At 48.4% G+C, this 22,879-nt stretch overlaps 1 protein-coding gene across 2 annotated transcripts in view; it reads right to left on the bottom strand.

The window, feature by feature from the left end:
• SIN3B (SIN3 transcription regulator family member B) overlaps positions 1 to 22,879 on the bottom strand; it is a 1,409,802-nt gene that overhangs the window by 880,244 nt on the left and 506,679 nt on the right. For both annotated transcript variants that reach the window (XM_069649207.1, XM_069649206.1), the window contains one exon: positions 863 to 981. In XM_069649207.1, the coding sequence (XP_069505308.1) occupies positions 863 to 981 (119 nt within the window). The remainder of the gene's footprint in view (positions 1 to 862; positions 982 to 22,879) is intronic.

Below are 22,879 nucleotides of genomic sequence, written 5' to 3'. Positions count from 1 at the left end.
ACAAATGTTACAGGAGCAGTGAAAAAGGGGATACAGTGTAACCACTCAACACTTCATATAAGGTTGGGTGCGCTGAAATAAATGCAAAATATAGAAAGGATAAAAAGTATCCCACTATCCTTGGAAACATATATAAAATAAAAAGCCCAAGTGGCACCACGTCAATACTGCACAGAAAGTGCTGTGTGCTGCAAATGTCAATTCCAGGTGCCTATAAAGTTGGGAGAAAACATGACTCCAGAAATACATTATGGAAATACACAAAAATGACTCCCAGAGCAAAAGAATTGGCGAGTGGGGGGGGGGGGGTGGGGCGTTCTGACTCACCCAGGAGCATAGACAAAAGATACACAACTCCAGCAAAAAGTGTTGGGGGTCTCGCAGGTGAAGGAGATTTGGCATCAAAATGAAAAATCTATTTAACAATATGGTGCTCTATATTGCATTAAGTGGTAAAATGCAAAAGTGCAGAAGACTACAAAAAAGAAAACACCCTAGAAGTATCCACTGTGACCATCCCGTCATGGACACTTTATGCAACTTAACAAAGTTACAAGGACATAAGTGTCCCTTCCGCACTTCAGTCATATGATGTATGCAGGGAAAAATAAGAGCATTTACAATAGTGAACATAGTTCACCTGCACAGTTATAAGGCCTGATCACTGACCCCAAAATAGTTGAGCTTTGCAAGGTAAGTAAAGATAAAAGGCTCGGTTTGGGTGGGATGTTCATGTGGGGTGGTTCTTTTTCGATTGAATAGGACAGTAGGCATATTTTCTCACATTTAACGTACCTGCCAAATCATGATGTAGATAACAATGAAAAATATAAATAAATTGTTGCCTTGTTCACATCCATACCCCAAGAATGGTGTCACCAGCTGCAGGAGCTCTGATCCGGATACCAGCTCCTGATTGAAGAGTGCAATGCAGCGCAGAAAGTTCTCATACACCTCCTGGCTCTTCAGGACCCTGCGCACCTTGAAAGGCAAACATCCATATATCAAGCAATTACAATGACTAGCGCACCAAATGTTCAATCAATGTCATACAATTGTTATCCCATCTCCATTTCAGATAATAATTAAGCCATCTACAAAAGCAAGGAGGAGTGACCATAACTGGATTCAAAACGGATATGAACAAAGTCCCAATCAATGACTCTGAGTCAGTGTCCACAGTCATTTTAAATTTTTACCAGAGGGCTCGACTAGAGATAGAATTTAATTTAAATGTTTGTTCTGTGCAAGACCTACCCAGAAGGTCTCAAAGGGGCTTACAAGGTGGGCAGTAAAACAGAACGTACTAAATGTTTTCAGAATAGGAAGATTAGCCTAGAAGGTAGAGGGGCTGGATTATGTGTGGGGAGGAAGGCATGGTTTGAGGCTCTTTCAGAAAGTGGCGATGGAGGGTTCAGTGCGGATCTGAAAGTGTAGTGTGTTCCATGCTGTCTGTCCATCCAGTGGGTAAATCCTTGTTTGAGTGCATGTTACTTTGCATAGTGTGATGTGTAGAAGAAGCTGGCTTGCTCGTCTGGTTTTTGTGTGGGTGATCGGTTTCAGTTTGTCATGAAGGTAATGTGGGGTTTTGAAGAGGATACAATGCAGAGTCCTTTTTGAAGGCAATTCTTTAGGTTTTGGGGAGCTAGTGGAGCTTGGCGAGAGCTGGGATGATGCGTAAATGTTTTGTTAAGTGGAGGATGGGTCTATTGCTGTGTTTTGCATGGCTCGCAGGGAGGCTATTAGGCAGGCCAGTGGGGAGAGCATTACCGTAGTCCAGCTTAGACAGAAGCAGTACTTGGACTGCCGTGCCTTACTTTGCACAGGAGGTGTAGTTGTAGATTGCATGTTTTGGTGACAAGTGTTATGTAGTGTGTTAAGATGGATATCTAAACTCAACCCTGGGGGTATGAGCTTTGGGAGGCCAATCTATTAGGGTGAAAAGGGAAGACGAAGTCTGGCCAAACCCAATAAAGTTAAGGTAGCAAAGCGCCAAGGCTTCGACTCAGGAGGACCGGGAGAGTGGTCTAGGGCTAGAATGAGTACACACAGAACACAAACAATAATTCCAGGTAGACAAGTACATAAATATGGGATCCATTACTCACCATAATCATATTTCTGAGGCTTGTATCTCCTTAGATTCACATGCTGTGCATAGGCCGACATAGTTGAAGCTGCAGAGTATTACAGTTGTTTTTTAAACTCGAAAAGGGACGTCGACAGGGCGTGTCAGAAAACCTATCCCAAGTGTGACGTCCACTATACCCATGATCCCTCACGCGTCGAGGTCCCTCTGATTGTTATTTTTCTGACATGAGATAGCATGAGGTGTAGGGTGAGTACAGTTGTATCCAAGCAGATACGTATCAGACAAGCTCATAAGCATCCATGCACTTTCTCTCCGTGAGCACATGTGAATCTAAGCAGATACAAGCATCAGAAATACGATTACGGTGAGTAATGTATCCTTTCCGAGGCTTGTGGAATCTGCATAGATTAGTGAGCAGTGTTAGAAGGAGGTGGGATGTGAGAAGGTTCATGAGCGAATAGATGTCCAAGAACCGCTTATCCCAATTGTGTATCTGTCTTGGAATGAGTGTCAATGCAGTAGTGCTGAGTAAAGTATGTATTGAGCTCCAAGTAGCTGCTTTGCAAATACTGTCTAAAGGGACATTTGCAACGAAAGCCAGGGTGGCTCCTGTGCCTCTAGTGGAATGGGCCCTGGTCGTAAAAGGCAGTGTCTTATTTGATAGAGAATAGCACAGTTGTATACATCCGACTATCCACCTAGAGATGCATTCTTTGAAATGCGGTCACCTTCTCTGCCTGGCGCCATGGAGACAAACAATTGATCTGTTTTTCATAGCAGTCTGCTCTTGTCTACATAGTAGAGGACCGCCCTCCTCACATCTAGTGTGTCAAGTTTTACCTCCGCTGAGCTGTTGGGTTCCTGGAAGAAAGCCATTAGCTCAATCAACTGGTTTACATATAATTTGGAGATTAATTTAGGGGAGAACCTAGGGTGTGTACGTAAAACCAGCTTGTCCTTGTGTCCAACAAAGAAAGTGTCCTGCACTAACAATGCTTGTATTTCATTCAGTCTTCATATGGAAGTGATAGCCACTAAGAAGGCAGTTTTGTAAGTCAGGTGTTTTAGACTAGACTTGTGCATTGGCTCGAAAGAGGATCCCATGAGTTTAGAGAGTACCACGTTGAGATCCCATCCTGGCAGTGGGTTTGAAATAGGAGGGTGCAGTCTCTTTACTCCTTCCATGAATGGTTTGATGACAGATACTTTCCACCATGAGACCTTACTATGGGAATTGGTTTAGGCTGATTAAAGCCGCCACGTGGACTTTTAGGGAGTTGAATACTAACCTAGCATCTAGCAAATAGAGTATGTAAGTCTGAATGTATGAAGGAGTACATTCTACGGGGTCGATTTGTTTAGATTGGCACCAAATTACGAATCTTCCCCATTTGTCAAAGTAACAGTGTCTAGTGTTTGGTTTTCTTGATTCTTTCAAGATAGCCATCTCTGCGGCAGGTTAAGATGTCCAAACTCTATGACCTCAGGAGCCATGCTGCCAAGTTCATGGAGTGAGGCTGCAGATGCACTGTTAGTCCCTCGTGCTGAGATTGTACGGGCACAGGAGTTTGATGGGATCGCACATCACCAGTTTGCGCAGATGTGGATACCATGGCTGGCTTGCCCACGTAGGAGCAACTAGGATAAGCGTCATCGGTACCTTGTGGATCTTGTTCACCACCTTCCTCATGAGAGGTGTTGGGGGGGAAAGCATAAGCAAATTTCCCTGACCAGTTCATCCATAGGGCGTTCCCCTTGGAGCCTGGATGGGAGAACCTGGACGCGAAGTCTGGGCATTGACTGTTTTCGCTTGTCGCGAACAAGTCTATTGTGGGGAAACCCCATAGAGAGAATAGGTGCTCTATGACTTTTTCGTGTAGACGCCACTCATGTTTCTCTGGTAGGCGATCTCTACTCCATGAGTCTGCTAGAGAGTCGAGTTCCCCTGGAACATGCTAGGACTATAGGAACATCTTCCGTTTGAGTGCGCATTTCCAAATTTGCTGCGCAAGCCTGGACAGATTTGGAGAACGTGTGCCCCCCTGTTTGTAGATGTAAACATTGCTGTAGTGCTGTCGGTCAGGACTTGCACAGATTGGTTCTTTAAATGGGATTTGAATGCCCGAAGGGCTTTGAATACTGCCAGCAGCTCTAGCAGACTGATGTGGTTTTGGGGAGCCATGCAAGACCACAGACCCTGAGCTGTGTGGTGAAGATAATGAGCGCCCCACCCTGCTTCAGAGGCATCTGTCTTGACAATAGCCTGTATCTCTGGATCGTAGAAGGGTTTCCCCTTCAGTAGATTTTCCCTTGTCCACCAGCAAAGATTTTTTACAAGTGTTGGCAAAATGACCACTAAATCGTCCCACTGACCACTTGCCCGAGACAACTGTTTCACCAACCACTCCTGCATGGGTCGCAGGCACGCATGAGGAACCAGGTAAATGCAAGATGCCATCATGCCTAGAAAACGCATAGCTTTGCGCACCCTTATCTGGCGGCCGGCCTGATAATGCAGTATTTGCAATAACACATTTTGGACTCTTTCCTCTGACGGAAAGACCAACCCCTCTTGCGTGTTTAGGATAGCTCCTAGGAACTGTTTGCAAGTGCTTAGCACTAGGCTTGAATATTTCTCGCTGATGGAGAAGCCCAATTGAAAGAGGAGGTTGATTTTTCTTTGAACGTTTTGTCTGCAAATTAGGGGGGACTCCCCTGTAATGAGCCAGTCGTCCAGGCAAGGGTACACTGGGATTGCCTCCCTGCTTAGGTGCGCTGCCACCACCACCAGTACCTTTGTGAATACCCTTGGAGCAGAAGCTATTCCGAAGGGCAGCACTTTGAATTGGTAGTGCTGGTTCGCCATCTTGAAATGCAAGAATCTTCTGTGCGCCGGGAACATTGAAATATGAAAATAGGCATCTTTCATATCCAGTGTTGCCATTTAATCCCCTTTTTGAGTAGAGGGATTACCTCTTGTAGCGTAGTCATGTGGAACTTTTGTGGCTTGACATACTTGTTTGCAGGGCGCAAATCTAATACTGGGCGCATTGTTAGATCTTTCTTTGGCACAAGGAATTAAGTTGAATAAATACCCCTGTGTACCTGGTTAGCCGGGACGACTTCGATGGTGTCCTTTATTAGCAGAGCGGCTATCTCCTCGTGAAGGATACGCTGGTGTTCTCTTGAGTGGATCTTCTGTTGTGGTGGGGGGTGTCGTGGGGTCGTTGGAGGAGCTCTATACAGTAGCCGCCTGCTACTGTGGACAGCACCCATCTGTCTGAGGCGATTCCCTCCCATGCGTGGGTGAAGATGGAAATGCGCCCTCCAACTGGAGAGGCATGGGAGGACACCTGAAGCGGAATGTCACTGCTTCTGAGGTGGGGTGCCACCTCGAGAAAGGCTGCCCCGTCCATAACCTCTGCGGTGTTCTCTAGGATAGCTCTGGGAGGACTGACTCCGATTATTACCGCAGGAGCAGCTTTGGTTCTAACTGTTATTGGACCCCCGTAGAGAACATTAATCGCAGAAACAGTGAAAATGCCATTAACCCTTTGGCCGGGTGGCTTGTTGCGGAGTTGGCCCAATGATTTAAATGTGTCATACTCTTCTTTGGCTGTCTTAAGGGCATCCTCAACGGCCTTGCCGAAGAGCACATTGGGTTCAATAGGCATGTTAATTAGTGTGGCCTGTGTTTCTGGTCTGAAACCTGATTGCCGCAGCCACACATGACGCTTAATAAGCGTACATTGAGCAATGATTCTTCCGGCGGTGTCCGCCGCGTCAAGGTTGGTCTTAAGTAAGCAGCTTGATGCCGCCCTCCCTTCTGCGGCCACCTGTGCTAGCTGGGATTTCAATGGTTCTGGGGCAGACAATAGTAGAGCCGACACTTACTCTCATTTGTGGCAGTTATAACTGGCCAAAAGGGTAGCATTTTTCGCAATTCTGGTCTGGTAAGCAGCGGAGGAGGCGACCTTCCTGCCCATGGTGTAAATCCTTTTGCTTCCTTGTCAGGTGGGGCCTCATAGGAAGCAAGGGGGTGCCCACTCTTTTCCGAGTTGTAGTTACAACTAATGAGTCTGGCTTCAGCTGCCCTCTAACATACAGTGGACCTGAAGGTGCCGGTTTAAAAAGCTTTTCTACCGTGGGTCTACAGCCCATGTGAGGTTAGGGGCTTCTAATGACAGTTATATCCTGCGCTGTATTGACTTGAGTGGGGGAATAAACTGCGCCATTGTTTTCTTGTCCCCAATGATCTGTTCTACAAAGTCCTTATCCTCTTGCACCTCCTGGGTGTCAATTTTAAAGTGCTCTGCTGCCCTGGCCTAGCACCTCATTAAGAAGTGGTTGGTTGTCAATAGGAGAATCAATGAAAGGAGGGTCCTGATCAATAGGTGAGTCTATCGAGTACATATTGGCCTCTGGGTCAGCCTCTTGGTCCTCATCGTCCCCATAATAAGGGTCTGCTGCCTCCTCATCGTACTAAGGGTCAGCTGCCTCTACAGTCCTCAACATCCTCAGTTATTATTTATCCATTTCTCCTCTGCTTCGCACTTTCCACTTCTCCCCCCCTTCCATGCACTTTTCCCCTCACCCTCTCCCATGCACTTGCACGTTCTCAATGTCACTGGGCCTAGTAAGATTGCTGTTTTGTTCTCCCCTGTTCCCCTTCCTTGCCTTGATGCGCTCTGAAACACTTGTGTACGAGCGCGATAGAAATAAAATATCAATAACGTCCCCATAATAAGGGTCTGCTGCCTCTACAATTGAGAGGTCTTTGTGTTCGGAGTCCGAGTCATAGAGCTCTATGACTGTGCTACGCACTGGAACTTCGGTACGAGACCTTTTAGAAGGAGGTTGAGAAGGTTGAGCAGAGACTTGAGACCCAGAGGGAGTTGTGGTGGGGGAAGTGGAGTGGAAACTCTGGAGGTATGCAGGGTCCTTTTCGAATAAATTGCCCAGAAAGTACATTCTCCTCATGACCCCATCTATGTCTTGTGAAGACCATTCTGCAGAATTTGAGATTACCAAGGGTTGGGAAGGAAGTCCTAAATCTTCACCTGTGGGAGGAATAAAAACAATCTGAGGCACCTCAACGTGTGAGGGTTCATGGGTACAATGGACGTCACACTAGGGAATAGTGTCGACGTCCCATTTCAAGTTTCGAAAACAACTGTAATACTCTTCAGCTTCCACTAGATGTTGGCCTATGCACAGCATGTGATCTAAGCAGATTCCACAAGCCTCAGAAACAATGATTCATTAGGCTTTTAAAATACACACTAAGCAAATTAAACCTCTACGAAAATATGGTCACACAACTATAAAACAGATGTATACATTCACTCTTCGGGGAAGAAAGCACAGCATTCAAGTAAATGGCCAGTGTAAAACAGATAATTAGTCGGATGCATAAAGTTCAGCAGAAGCACTTTCAAGTAGCTACAAAACAGTTCCCTAATACTTAGTAAATCCAGCCCTTAGATGGTTTGGCAAATTCTGCCCCAATGTCATCAGTTCCAAAGATATATGTTTCAAGAAGATTTACTTTTAGATTGGTCGATGCGAGTGGTTATGATACAAAGTTAAAAAAGGTACGTAAAGTTCAGGTAAGTAAACTCACTCAATCTCACACTAGGATAGGCCTAGTAAGGGATCCTTGGCCTATCCGGGCACCCACCAAAGTCAGGAAATCGTGAAATAGGGACAGGACGTTACGCCATGTAATCTCCTTGGTCGCGTTGAGGGATACCAGGAGTCACAGGTCACTTTCGGAAACAGGATTTTGTTTTGGTCAGGGTGCTCAGATCTCGATTCCAGGCACCTTCTCGCTGAAACCACAAATGAAAAAAAGTGCAGGCAACATCAGGACACCTCCAGGGAGAGACAACTGATTGCACTGGGAGCCACTGCCGTCAGGCGGCGACAGCCAATGTTCATAGGACTCTCAAAGGAGCACAGCCAGCACAGCTTCTGCTGGTACCAGAATGCTGAAAATGCAGGTGCAGGCGCCCTGTGGTACAAGCTGAAGACCTTCTAAGTTCAAAAGATGCACTCAAAACAGATATGGCTGCAGCCAGATAGCCCAGGAGAGAGATGGTCAGTCCACTGATCTGTCCAGGTGCACTTCCTAAGTCTCTGAAGGTGCAGATCTGTGAGGGGTCAGGACTGGTTGTTACCACTAGTACAGGGATCGAAGCAGACAAGGGTCTTCCTGAGATCGCGCATAGGAGCAGAACTTCACTGGAGTTACTGCTAGTGAGCTGCAGTAGCCATCTTCAGGTCATCAGCGGGATGCACTTCTTCGTAGAGGGTCTTGGCTCCAACAATGATCTGTCGTATCGCTGCAGGAGTCCTCGTTTTATCCAAGTGTTGGACTGGAGGCTCACTCACCCAGGTCCACCAGTCTTAAGGATCAGCAGCAGTCAAACTGGTAGTGGCTATCCAATCATGGACAGCCAAAGGCCTCAACATCTGCCCAGCAACAGACAATCAGGAACCAGGATGTGTATTGGGATCGGACAGTCCCAGCCACCACATTCGGGCTCGCACACAAATCGCCTCTTTGCCCAGGAAAGGGCTTCCCATATATGGCTATTACAAACAAGAGAGGGCAGCATGAAGGCCAGAGAACAATATGGGCAAAGGTCAGGCAAAAGGCTTGTGGCACGGCCATTTTACAGTGCACGAGAAAAAAGTATAAAACACGGTAGAAAATGTCTGTCACCAGTCCATTCTGAGCACACTGTAAATGTTACCAAAGAGCCACTACAGAAATCATTATAAGGATACCAAGTATCCAAAATATATTTCACTGTAGGGTGATGTGTGCAATTGTAACAATACAAGGCATTCACTAAGAGAAACAGAATGAGGCCCCAAGTCTGGTGGTCCGGAAGAATGCAACTATGCCTTCAGGGGGCCGTTGCTCCCGGCCCCTGCAGACAGTTTCATTCTTCTGGAACTCCACGGGAATGGGGACTTACATTTTCCGCCTCCTGATATCCAGGGCCGCCGGGACTTGTAATGTCCCAGTGGCACGGGGACATCAGGCGGAACGTGCTTTTACGTTTGGTGGCAACCTGCTGGTTCAGAGCACAAGCCACATCCAGCGAGTGCAAAGTCCTTTCAGCCGGCGACAAAGGTTTCGGAAATAACACCAGCAACACCAAAGGCTCGTTTAGGTGGAATTCCGACGGAACCGCAACACCACCCTTGTGTTGCGATAAGGATGTTTGCTGGATAGGGCCTGGATGTCACCTACCCACCTGGCAGAGGTGATAGCTACGAGGAAAGCCATTTTCCACCAAAGGAACGAGAGGGGTCTGATGCATAGGCTCAAAGGAGACCCCCCCCCCCACCCCAAATGAGCCTCGTCACTACCACGTTAAGTTTGCAAACCCAGGGAAGTCACCTTCACTGGCGGGAACAATCGAAACAGCCCTTTGAGCAAATCTTTGATGAGAAGGTGGGACCAAAGAGAAGACCGTCCTGGAGACCTGATGTAGTGGGAGATAGCCGCCAGATGCACCTTAGAGGCATGCGTCAGCCCCGCCTTGGCCAAGGACAACAAGTATAAAAAAATCTGCTGGGCTGTGACCCTCCAGTGTTGATATTCTGCGACCGGCACCACGTAGCGAAACGCTTCAATTTCTGCCCGTAGCACTGAAGAGGCGATGTCGCTCTGGCCCTGGCAAGGACCTCCCTGCAGTCCGCCGGCAACTCGTACCCTCCGAACTCTAAGGATGCAGGAGCCAAGCCTTCAGGTTCAGCGATCCTGGGTCGTGATGCAGGAATGCGCCGCCTCCTCTGGTGAGAAGGTCCGGGTACCAAATCTGCCTCGGCCATGCCGGGGAGACGAGGATCATCCTGCATTGGCACCATTTGAGTTGATTGAGGACACGCAACAGGAAAGGCAACGGAGGGAACACATGCAGGAACAGGCCTTCCCACAGGAAGGAAACGCATCCCCATGCTCCTCGGCTGGTGGAACGTGCTGGTGAATTTCTGGCATTTGAATTCGTCGCCATCGCAAACAGATCGATCTGGGGGCTGTCCACTTGATCCTGTCAAGGCTCCCAATCATGGCAAGAGCGCAGCTCCCTACTGAGGGAGTGGGCAATGGTGTTCTTGACCCCAGCCACGTGGAAAGGAATGAGGAACATTTACTGGGCAACGGCCCAGTGCCCGAAGTCCTGCGCCTCTCTGCAGAACGCTGGGGATCTGGTTCCTGTCTGCTTCCTGATGTAGAACATGGTGGTAATGTCCATGAAGAGCCTCACCACCTTGCCCTTGAGGGATGGAAGGAACGGCTTGAGGGCCCAGAACACTGCCCGCAGCTCCAGGACATTGATGTGGAGATTCCTCTCCTCCAGCAGCCACAGGCCTCTGTCGTGAGACGTCCGGTGTGGGCTCTCTAGCCCTCCAGAGAAGCGTCCGTGGTGACCATCTCCTGGTATGGGGGGGGGGGGGCTCTGGAAATCCGTGCTCCCAGAGATGTTGGAGCGCATGCCCCCACCACCTTATTTCTCGACGGAACGTCTCATCAAGAGTAATCTTGTCTGCAAAGCTTCCGGATACCTGAATCCACTGAGCGTCCAGGAATTCCTGAAGGGGTCGCATCCGCAACCTGCAGATTCGGATCAGGTAAATGCATGACATCATGTCGAGCTGCGACTTGAGGCGGTTTTCAGTGTCAACAGCTGTTGCACCTTGCCTAGCAGGGCCGCTATCTGCTCGTCCGAGGGAGCTGCCAGGCAAGAGACCGTATTGAGACTGGACCCCAGGAACGGTGTGTCCTACAATGGTATCAAGCAGGACTTTGGATAGTAGACAGAGAAGCCAGATCCGTCAGCAGCCGGACGGTCCTACCTGTGTGTTCAACGGACAGTTCCCTTGACCTGGCCTGGATGAACCAGTCGTCGAGGTACGAGTAAACGTGTAACCCCTGAAGATGCAGGTGGGCCGCCACCGGTGCCAGGCACTTCGTAAACATCCTGGGTGCCGACTTCAGTCCAAAGGAGAGGGCCTTGAATTGATCATGCTTTCCCGGCATTACGAAGCCCAGGAATTTGCAATGTTTTTTGTGAATGGGGACATGGAAGTAGGCGTCCTCCAGATTCAGCAACTTCAGGAAGTCTTCTTCCTACAGTTGGCCGAGCATGTGTTGCAACGTGACCATCCTGAAGTTCTGGGACTTGAGGTATTTGTTGAGGCGCTGCAGGTCTAGAATAGGCATCCAGCCCCCGGTTGTCTTCTTTACCAAGAAGTATATGGAGTAGACTCCAGAGCCCCGGAACCGCTTTGGAACGAGCTCTATCGCCCCTTTTCTTATCATGGCCCGTACTTCTTGCAGGAGCTGAGAGATGTGCTGCACCTGCTGGCCCACTGGTGGCATCCCCGGACACCTTTGTTGGCATTCCAGAGTGAGTCTGTGGGAGGGAGCATCTAGCACCCATCGGTCGGTGGAGATCTTTTCCCACTCGCTGACAAAGCCCGACAGCCGGCCTCCCAAAAGGGTCCATGGGTGGGGGACTGACGTCTTGGCCGGTTCAATCTTGCTTTGGGGCCTGTGTGGCGCCTTTGGTGCGTGTTAAGCAGAAACCTGTGCAGTTCCCTCTGGGACCACTGCAAAAGATTTAAGATTACAGGTGTTGGCAGTAAACCCACTTGGTAGCAGTCTGTACCACACAGATTCACTGTGGTAGCTGTGGCTGAGCAGTCAGACTTCCCTCAAGAAGAGTTAGGCAGTATATAGAGGATACAGGATAGGTACAGAGGCACAGTAGTACAAGCAAACACTGACCAGAGCTAGGTGTAAAAGTATATACTTATTTATTTTAAAGGCACACTCATAAATTACACTAGCACAGAAAAAGGTAAGTAAGTCAAAACACAGTCACTATTACTTATATGTACATCCCTAGTCGTTTGTTGGACAAGTCTAAGTTAACACCACTTATTTCCAAACAGAGGTGAGCGCTTAACATCAGATGGCACTCCAACAAGTTATTAGAAAAGGGAGGGAAAAAGCAGAAGTAATGAAAGCAGCAAGGTAAAACACTTTTCACATAAGGTTAGCAAAGGCAGTCAACTGTGGAACAAGGAGAATTGGTTCGTGGCCCGCTTTAGAGAGAGCCAGGCGAAAATATGCCCAAGATTACACAATGTCACAAGTCTTTGCAGGTGAGTAGAAAAGGTTTTACAGAGTTTAGAAAAAGTTTAGTTAGGGTGTCCCAGGCTTACCCAGGTTCGAGAGCTGAGGGCTAAATCTACCCCGTACAATCGGTGGCAAGGGAAGCCGGGCGGAACACAGTACCTTTAAAAGTGGAAAGGATCCTCCAGCGGTGGTAGTTGTTCCTGGTAGTGGGTGCAAGTCGCGGCGTCGTCCAGAGGAAGAGGTGATCTCGACGTGGAGGAAAGCTGAAGGTCGTTGCACTACCAGGGATGAGACCAGCCGTGGAGTTTTCCGGTCACAAAAGGAGTTTACCCCTCTTTCGCGGTTGAGGTAAAAAGTGGTATCCCGGTTGCCGGGGTGCTTGGCACAGGCAAGGCGGCCACGAGATGCTTCGGGACGGCGAAAAGAAGGCAGCAACTGGTTGTCCCCACCAGTTAAGGGAAGGAGACTCTCCGGCGGGAGATCTCCTCTGTCGTCGGAAAAAGTGGTGAGACGGTTCCGCAGGGCTTCACCGGTGGTGTCGTCTTGGCAGGTCGTCTCGGCTTCTCCCTCTTCGGCTTCTTAGGTCCTGTGGCGACTTCTGAAGAACCAGTCCCAAAAACCCTGCTTTTATGCAGCAAACCCCCATTCATACAGCCTAGCTGTCACTCAAACATGTTAAGTGGTGAGCGGGGTGGCTCACCACTTGGGCCAATCACACTAGAGTGCGACATGAGTTGGCAAGGCAACTCAGTCCAGGGTGCCTAAACCCCGTTCCCACACCCCCTGTGGTACCCAGACAGAATGGCACCACTGTGGAGGGCTTCTGTGCAGAAGCCCGCCAAAAGTGGAACAAAGGTTCGACTCGGGTTCAGGGTTACTGAAGTGAACCTAGACGCCATTTTGGCGGCGAGTTCTGGCAAAAAATCCCAACCGGTGAATTTATATTAAATAAATAAACCGGCGGTATCTTTAACATTGCACCAAATAGTGGTGCATTAAAAACAATGGGAAATCCCATTGGGAAATATTCCGGTGGAATATTTCCGTGGTATCCACTGCCACCAGCCAGAACTCGGCGAGGGGGGACGGGACAGTACCCCCTCGACAACAGACCCAGGGGCAATCTAATTGCCCCTACCAGTACTTCCACAGTAAGATGGTTTGTACTGCTTAAGTTCCTAAGTTAAGACTAGTAAAGTCAATGGTGACTTTACAGACCTAGGGAGACAGTAGTCAGTCCCAGGGTGTGGAGTCTATGTTTGGGGGTCTCTATGACACCCCTGTGTTACTGCACTGAGGGTGCTGTGTAACACACATGCAAAAACCAATGATAGCCTATGGGGAAAAAATACCCCCTAGCCCATAAGCACATAGCAAGTCACAGAAACACTCTCATCATGTCCAAGAGTGAGGGTAAAAGAGTCTCACTCTTGGCAGGAGAAAAAAATAAACCCCAAAAATCCAGCAAAGCTGCTGGGGGACTCACTAGGTTAGGAAATTCAGCCCAAACAGAGAATTCTCCCTAACAGAGCGACACCGGCCACCTCTGCCGAAAGCCTTGGAATGGCCCCTGTAGGCCTCCTGGTTCATGGATCGAGAGGGCTGGTGGTACGAAGAGGATCTCCCGCCGAAGCCCTTCGAAGATCTGCCGGATTTCCCTCCTGAGACACGAAAGGAAGGACAATGTTGCTGAAGCATGCCCCGGGCACAGGCCGTTTCTTTGTCAGTCTTAATGGCCTGCAACGATTTGTCGACTGCCTTCCCAAAGAGGTTGTCCCCATCAAAGGGCATGTCCAGCACCCTCGTCTGGACCTCCTGACGGAGGTTGGTGGCTTTCAACCATCCACGACGACGGAGCCAAACACTGTTCCCAATCTGTCGAAACCCAGTGTCCGAAGTCCAGGGCCACAGTGATGGCATGGTCTGATGGCACCTCGCCCTCCTGGAGGATCTCCAGCGCCTCAATCCGCTTGTCGGGCAGTAAATCCAGCAGCAGGGCCATCTTATACCACAGCTCCCTGTCGATTCTGGTCAGGATTGAAAGCGCAGTAGCTGCCTTGACTGTCATTGCTGCCAAATAGATCACTTTCCTACCCATGGAATCTAACTTATTCCCTTCGGGGAGTAGGCTTGCTGGGCACAGTGCCCTCGCCATCTCTGCCGTAATCATCCCCCTCTGTGCTTCCGCCGTCATCGTGTTCCACGTCCTATGGGATTGTGTGAACAGAAATCAGGTCCTCATCAGAGAAGAAGAAATATCTGTGCCCTGGAGCATGGTTGAGGCCTCCTTTTCCCCTCCACACACCCGCTCTTTTTTTAATCCTGAGGAGTTGGTCCCTGGCTTAGAGATGGCATCCTCTTCTCCGGCGTCTTCTCCACCGGCTTGGCCGAGGCCTCCCGCCTAGGGGCAGGGATACTCAGGGCACCGCCGGGGCCCCCTGGACTGAGACAGCCCCTCTTGCCTTCGAGAGGGCATCCGCCACTAGCTCGATCGCCGAGAATAACTTGGCCTGGGCCTTCAGGGGCACCTTTGTGCCTTGGTCTACTCCGGCAGCTTCCCTGGGTAAGCCGATTTCCTCTTCAAGGAGGAGCTGGAGCGATGACTGGAGACAGGCAGACTGAAGATGAGTGCACCCTGCCCATCGCGGAAACCGCTTGCGCAGCGACACCAACAGAAACGGTCTTGCAGTGCTTGGCCTTTTCTTGGGCCCCCACGAATGGAGCTCCCTCAAAGGACTTAGAAGCCTACTACTCGAACCAGCCGATCCTGGGTGAGGCTTGCCGCACGGGTAGAGCCATGGCTTTGAGCCACGCCGCCAACCTACTGTGACAATCCTTGATGGTGCGCTTGGAAAAGCCAAGGCAGATTTCACAATCTGCTTCCATGTGGTCCGGATGGAGACAGCAGAGGCACTGGAGGGGTTTGTCTTCTACAAACATGTTTCTCAATCCGCAGCTGGAGCAAGCTTGAAGAAGGCGCCTCCCTCCTCCTCCTCCGACATGGTCCTGCATGTGGTGTAGGCCCAATGGCCTTTTGGAATCTTCGATGATTCTTGCCCTTGAGGGACGTTGAAAGACACCGAGAAACGGATCCCTGCTTGCTGGTCAAAGGAGCAAAAGAGCACAAGTGTTCTATTGAACAAAAATATAACTTTTTATCGAAAAAAGCACAAAAACATAGAAAAGCTCACAGAGCAAAACATGAGGACTGCCAAAACTTGAACGTGCAGTAAAAATCTAAAGATGGCTGCCAGAGGAGGGGCTTAGGGAGAGGGTAGTCATTGGGAGAGGGCAGTCATTGGATGGGGGCAGTATGACCCCAGAGTTCAGGGATTGGTTTAGAGGAGAGAGACAGTTTGTAAGTGAAAGAGAAACTTTTTTCTTTTACAGAGGATTTCTGGCCTGACGACTGGGAATCCATGCCAGATCCCATGCTGGAGAAGCAATCATGTTACTGTCTCCCCCTGTCCGCCACAGGACTGTAAGCGATATTCAATCAACACTACAGCTAAGTCAATGCCTAGTCTGGGATGCTGAGGAAAACCCTTATTGATGTATTTTTATGTCCAGTTCAGTACTCTGGATGACAACCCTTGTATAACACCCCCCTCTTAGAATCCCCCTGACCCCACTGAGCCAAGAAGTCGGTTTGTTTTGCAAATTAAAAGGTTTATTTGGACAATTCAGCAATATATATCTATCACACTTTTATAATATATTAATATCTGATAGTACACTGAGACATATGATGTGGATCCACAATGGGTAATGTTACAGTGGTAAACCTGATTACTTAGGAGTAGTATAGAGGATGAGGTAGCTGAAAATGCTTTATGGTTTCAAGGAAATGCAATGAGGAATAAAATGCAGTACAGAAATACTTGATATGATTTTAGCAAAAGATAAGATAATCACTTTTTCTCTGGCAATTCACCCCCCTCCCCTATGCAACGTAAGAAATGGAAGGAGATGGAAAGAGGAGCACACAGTTCTCAGGAATGCAATCAAATACAATACGAAATTCAGTTCCCCCCCAGAAAGCTTAGAGGAAACAGGTAGGAGTTTGAAACACAGGCCCGAAATGCTTTTTAAATATGATGGCAGTGGATGGGAAAATGTGCCAACTGATTTTAATTCCCTCTAGAGATTCAGGGTGAGTGGGAGATGCGTGTTGGTATTAGTTCAGGCTCACTTTAGCAATGCTCTATGAGTTATTACCAAGTTGCACACGGATTTTAACAAAAGAAAGAATGGAGCTGCTATTTTGACAAGTGGAGAAATGGAGCCAAAATCGCAAATCGCGGTAAATTTCGCGAGTGCGTAAATCGCGATTGCGGAAAAAGTATGAAGTCGGTTCTAGGTTTGTTGGAAAACCTAGATTCTAAGCTTTCAGATGAAAGTTAAATTTCGTTCCTAGCCCAAACGGTTCAAGAGATACGGACGATTTTGTGAAAGTAGTTTTTCGGATTTGAAATTTTAAAGCTCAGAATGACAGATGACAGTTTTCAGTTTTACAGATGACAAAATGACACGATTCTAGGAGGCAGTTCTAATAGGCTAAAATAGTTTGGATTCGATTATTTTAAACTAAAAGATTGGTTCTGCACAGTTCTGCTAGGTACTCGCAATATAAATTTGAAATAGGCCTCGTCACGGATCTGGTCAAGTTGGACGGGACTTCTGGCGGTTCTGCTCACAGCGGTCTGGTCTCTGGTTCTGCTCTCAGCACTGCACAGTTCTGGTCTCTCTGGTTCTACTCTCAGCACTGCACAGTTCTGGTCTCTCTGGATCTCTGGTCTCTCTGGATCTCTGCTCTATGTCTGGATGGGATGTCGGCCGTCAAAATGCTCTGCAGAAATGGAAAATGAATGTCCCTACCTGTCCCAGCAGTCTCTTTTTATGTGTTTTAAAAAGTGGGTGGAGAGGCTAGCATCCCTAAGCCTGCCCCTCTCTTGATTTGATATGTCAATAGATTCTTTGGTCCCTGATTTGGGAAGGGATAGTGTGTCAGAGTGATGTCATTTTTATAACCTGCAGAAATGACACTCCCCTGGTCAATGTGCACACAAATCTATTCCTGATCCAAATACATATTTCCCAGGTACACAGTTGCTTGACATCACATACACACATCATATATTACTAAAGATAGCCTCTGTCCCGACTCTGGCGTTTCTAGGAGCATGCATTCAAAAATGGCAACTTATTTTCGATTTTAGTGGGTTTTGCAATATGGGATTTTCATCAAAAATTATACAAAGGTACATTTCCCTTCCACATATATCCCAGTAACTTTCCATGTCTCTAGCTTAAACACATTGTCGACAATAATCATAATTAGCGGGGTTTGGCCCCGGAACATGGTACAAATTGGAGTTTGGACTCAAATCTTGAGGGCATTTTTCAAACTAAGACTCTCAAAGTTGTACATTCCTGTCATTTGGTTACAATAAATTATCACTTTCTATAAAATATATATTTGTTGCAATTCAACTCCCAAAAGTGTTTGGGTCCGCCTCCAGGAGTCTGGGTGGGTCAGTGATCACATGTCTCTCCTTGCTGGCAGAGGGCTGTTGACAGGAAACACTCAAAATTAACATACCCCATTCAACAGAAAGAGCCTTTTGTGTGGGCTCCAGCAGGCTGCCTGGAAGTCTCGCCTCAATCAATCAACAGGGTCATGTGATATCCTGCCTCCTAGTGTGGAATCTCTGAGGTGTTAAGGTTTCCCAGCCTCTTGGCCTCTGGGAACAGCAGGTGGCTAGATTTTCCATTAACTAACAAGCTTTGAACTTCCTGCCCCTCTTGCAACTCCTAAATAGTTTACCTGTCAGAGTTTAGACCGCTAGCGCCACCTTGGGGAATTTGTCGGTACTGCATCCATTTTTGAGTTGTCTTGAATTACTGCATTTCAATAGAGTGGTCTTTTGCTTGATAGTACAGGACCCTTGCTTAACATTGTTTTGATGGCATCCTCACAGTAGAGTGGTGATGTGGAACCCACCCACAAGAAGGTTGTATCTTTGGAGTGGTCTCGTGCCAACTGCGCAGTTCTCTTATTCTGGCGTAAATGTGGGCAGCGACAGCTCATCCCCACATCTACCCAGTCTATTGATTTAACATGGTTCAAAACCCTTGACAGGACAACACTGGGTCAAGTCTCCTACACCTGGGCTAGCGGTGAGACTGGAAGAGAGGAGAACACGCCTATCTTGGGATGCATTCTTGCTCCACGTTTAAATAATTTTTAACTGTTTGAAATCATCACCACAGCCCATTGCATCCTTTTAGAGAATGCCTTCCCAGGAGAAACCGGTGTTGGAACACGTGACCTTTGGAAACTAGGCCCCACACACATCTTATAGCTGGACATCTTAAGTACGGGGTATTGTGGCTGTGATTTTTTTTACCTGCATCCGAGTACTTGTTTCACGTGGTTAGTTATTAATTGATGTATTATACATGAACCTACTGGTGAACGTATATAATTGTGATGAACAAGTTACTTACCAACTGGTAACTTTCTTTCGATTGGGCGTTCCTCCAATGTATCCCGAATCTTTGACATGTAATGTCCACCACACTGTAGTTCAGAAACTTTTTCGGCAGAGGGCGTCCTGTGTCGAATCGATGTCCCTCGAAGGCCTCCGTTGAGGGCGACGTCACCGGATGTTATAAATAGGATGCACGGCGCCCGTAGCCTCAGTTTATATTTTTTCCCCCATAACATGTGGCACCAATCCAATGCCTGCATGACTGCACATAGCCTTGCAGAAACGTAAGCTGCAATTGCATAGGAAATTCTCCAGAGGGGCAGGCTGGGAAAGCGATGTGGAATACGTTGGAGGAACATCCAATCGAAAGAACGCTACTAGCTGGTAAGTAACTTGTTCTTCAAATGGATTGTGTCCTCCAACGTATTCCACATCTTTGACAGACTCCCAAAGCAGTACCAGAAAAATGGAGGAGGGAAAAGAATTTAGAGTATCCAATCAGATAGCAGAATAAAAGAAACGGCTTACCAAGGGCCTTATCTTGACCATGGCTCGTATCCAGGGAATAATGTTTAATGAATGTGTGGATAGAAGCCCATGTGGCTGCATCACAAATATTCCTAATAGGAGCTCCCCGTTGTAGGGCTGTGGAAGTAGCCACGCCCCTAGTGGAATGAGCGCACCGCCCTTCAGGAGGGTCCTTACCCGCCAATCGGTAACATTCAGTAATGGCAAGGATAATCCACCAGGACATGGTCTGTTTGGGAACAGCCTGGCCGAATCGGTGTCCAGCATATCCCACAAAGAGTTGATCGTCCACTCTGACCCTGGACATCCTAGAAATAAAAGCTCAGAGCTCTACTAGGATCCAACCTATGGAGTCGCTCCTCTTCCTTACCAGGATGAGGAGGATAGAAAGGAAGAAGAACCACTTTCCGGCTCAAATGAAATTCAGCTACTACCTTAGTCAGAAAGGAAGAACGTACCCCAAGTACAACCCTGTCCTTGTGGAACACAGTAAAGGGTGGCTCAGAGAAAAGTACCTGCAATTCACTCAATATGCGAGCGGAAGTAACCGCAATCAAGAACACTGTCTTGAAGCACAATAATCTCAAAGGACAAGAGTTCAAATGGAGCACCCATTAGAAATTTCAAAACCAAATTCAAATTCCAAACCGGCACCCGGAACGGGGACGGCGGGAACACATTAGTCAGTCCTTTAAGAAATTGAGAAATCAAAGGAATCTTAAAGAGAATTCTTCAGACGAGTGCTTAAATATGCACAGCGATGCCAGGTAACCTTTAATGGTGCAGACTTGAAAGCCCCTGTGGGCCAAAGAAAGAAAGAAAGAAAGACAGAACCATAGACTGCACCAGTCGCAAAACTTACAGCAACGGTACAAGGATTTTGTTGATGGCCTTCTGGCCGAAAGCAACACCTCCATCACATCATCCGGGAGGTCCCAATCCATATGTGTCAACCTTTCAGATACCAAGCGTGAAGGTTTAGAGTCCTGACCTATGGATGGAGAACCCGGAACCTGACCCCCCCCCCCCACTAGAGCACATCCTCTCGGTAGGGAAGACAGCGTAGAGGGCAGATGGACATTTCTAGAAGGTATGGGTACCATGCTCTCCTAGCCCAATCCAGAGCAATGAGGATCATGTGGAATCCAAACCTCCGTAACCTCCATAACACTTGAGGAATGACGGGGACTGGAGGAAACGACGGGAACTGGAGGAAACGCGTACAGCAGTGGGAATGACCAATCCACTATAAATGCTTCTCCTAAGGCGGCTCTAGGAGAAAATTCCCTTGAGCAGAATCTCTCGCACTTCCGGTTGGTACTGGTGGTGAAGAGATCCACTTGTGGGGTTCCCCAAAGGGCGAATATCTCCGGAAGGACTTCCTGAGCCAACTCCCACTCATGAGACTGTGCACTGCCTACTCGGAGAGTCCGCCGCCGTATTTTCTTCTTCCGGTGAGTTGAACTGCCGAGAGCAAAATTCCCTGCTGCATGGCCCAGAACCAGAGCTGCATTGCCTCTCTGCACAAGTGACCCTACGCCCCCCTTTTTGTTGAGGTAATGCATGGCCACTGTGTTGTCCGTCATAATCAGGACACTCGTCCCCCGCACAGACGGCAGAAAAGCATTCAGGGCTAGCCTGATTGCTCTCAGCTCTAACAGATTGATGTGGACTTTGGACACCGACGGAGACCAATGACCGCAGGCGGTCAAATCGTTGGCCATGAGCGCCCCATCCTTTGAGGGAAACATCCGTCACTCCAGTCAACCCCGGCCACAGTTGCCAAAACGGCTCACCCTTCGTCAAGTTCCCTTCGTTACCAAGCTCCCAAGTTTTGGCCCACCAAAGAAGATCCTGGGAGACCGAAAGTGGAATCTGAACGGGATCAGACATCTTGCCCGAGAACTGCGACCACTGCATTTTGAGGACCCATTGCAGGGATCTCTTCCGCAGCCTGTCCTCTGGCACCAGAAAAATGCAGGATGCCAAGAGGCCAAGCAACCTTAAGAATTTGAAAGCCGGGAGACTCTGGGCATGTTGAAACTTGTCCACCATCTGCACAATGTGATGAGTGTTAGGGAGAATTCTCTGTTAAGGCTAATTTCCCAAACCTAGTGAGTCCCCCCCCAGCAGCTTTGCTGGATTTTTGGGGTTTATTTTTTTCTCTCCTGCTAAGAGTGAGACTCTTTTACTCCCACTCTTAGACATGATTTTGTCAAGGGTTTTGACCCATGTTGAATTATTAGACGGGGTAGATGTGGGGATGTGTCATGATCTCTGCTTCCAAAAGGTCAGGGTTTTCCCAACTCCCTTGGAAGCAGATCCATAACCCAGGTTCCGAGTGCCAACCAGTCCCAATTGGGACCTTTTGGACCCAGTCCTGGCGCCAGTGGCACCAGGCTCATAAATATGCCCAGTCCCAGCGCTGGAAGCGCCGGGCTCATAATGCTTGGGTGGACTTACCTGCAGCAGACCATGCTGCTTACTTGCCTGCCAGTTGAGCCTCTGATCCCCTTCTGTTTGGAACTACTTTTCCTGTTGGGTGGGGCTGGAGCCACTCCCTAGATTCAGAACACTGGAACTCTTCTGGAAAGCAGGAACTCTTTTCTTACCTAGGCGTGGCTGTGGAAGGAGACACCGAAGCACTACAGGAGGCTATTTAAACCACACCCAGTGGATGAATCTTGCTTTGCGTTATTCTGCAACCTCTGCAGCAGAACGCTCATCGTGTCTTCTGCATCCGGTCCTGGGCCTAAGGAAAAAGGCTTACCATCCTGAATCCAGTCTTCAGCAACACCTATAAAGACAAGAAAGAACAGGTTAGCATTCCGGCATCTGAAAGGCAAAGGCTTACCATCCTGAATCCAGTCTTCAGCAACACCTATAAAGACAAGAAAGAACAGGTTAGCATTCCGGCATCTGAAAGGCAAAGGCTTACCTACTCTTCGTGCGCTCCGGAGGTCTTCACACTGCATTCCGGCATCTGAAAGACAAAAGCTTACCAACTCTTTGCACGCTCCGGAGGCCTTCGGCGCTGCATCCCGCATCTGAAAGACAAAACAAGGTGCGTTTAAAGACATTGGGGAACTTTAATACTCACGTGCCATTACTCCTTTCCACATCTAATCCAGTGGGTATTCCGGCACCCTGCAGCCGCTCCGAACTCGTACCTGCAAAATAAAAAGACAGTTCGAGCGCATCGTGAAGCAGGCAACAAGCGCTTACTTACGTGCTTCCAGGCGCTTCTATTCATCACACGGGCTCCATCTTCAACTCACTTCAGCCCGTCATCCGCCATCGCCGGAACCCTGCAAAACAAGAGACATCATTACTAAAGACTTTAAAGACATTTGAATGACTCGAAACTTACCGTTCGTGCAGTAAACGACGGACAGCAGTCCTCTGAAGTCAAGAGGCCTGCGCGCTACCTATCCAGTGAAGAAACTGGTTACAGCACCCTGCCCCGAGGCAGATGGAGAGCTCGGCATTCACTTACCTAAGTCATCTTACTCTACACGTCAGGCATACAGTGCACAGAGGTCCAGCCCAAGAGCCAACCGGGTGCTACACATCACCTTTGGAGATACGGTAGTCGCCCAGTCAAGA

Source organism: Ambystoma mexicanum, chromosome 1p, assembly GCF_040938575.1.
Source record: "Ambystoma mexicanum isolate Mex_15411 chromosome 1p, UKY_AmexF1_1, whole genome shotgun sequence".
NCBI classification, from domain to species: domain Eukaryota; kingdom Metazoa; phylum Chordata; class Amphibia; order Caudata; family Ambystomatidae; genus Ambystoma; species Ambystoma mexicanum.
This window is presented reverse-complemented; position numbering and strand designations above follow the sequence as displayed.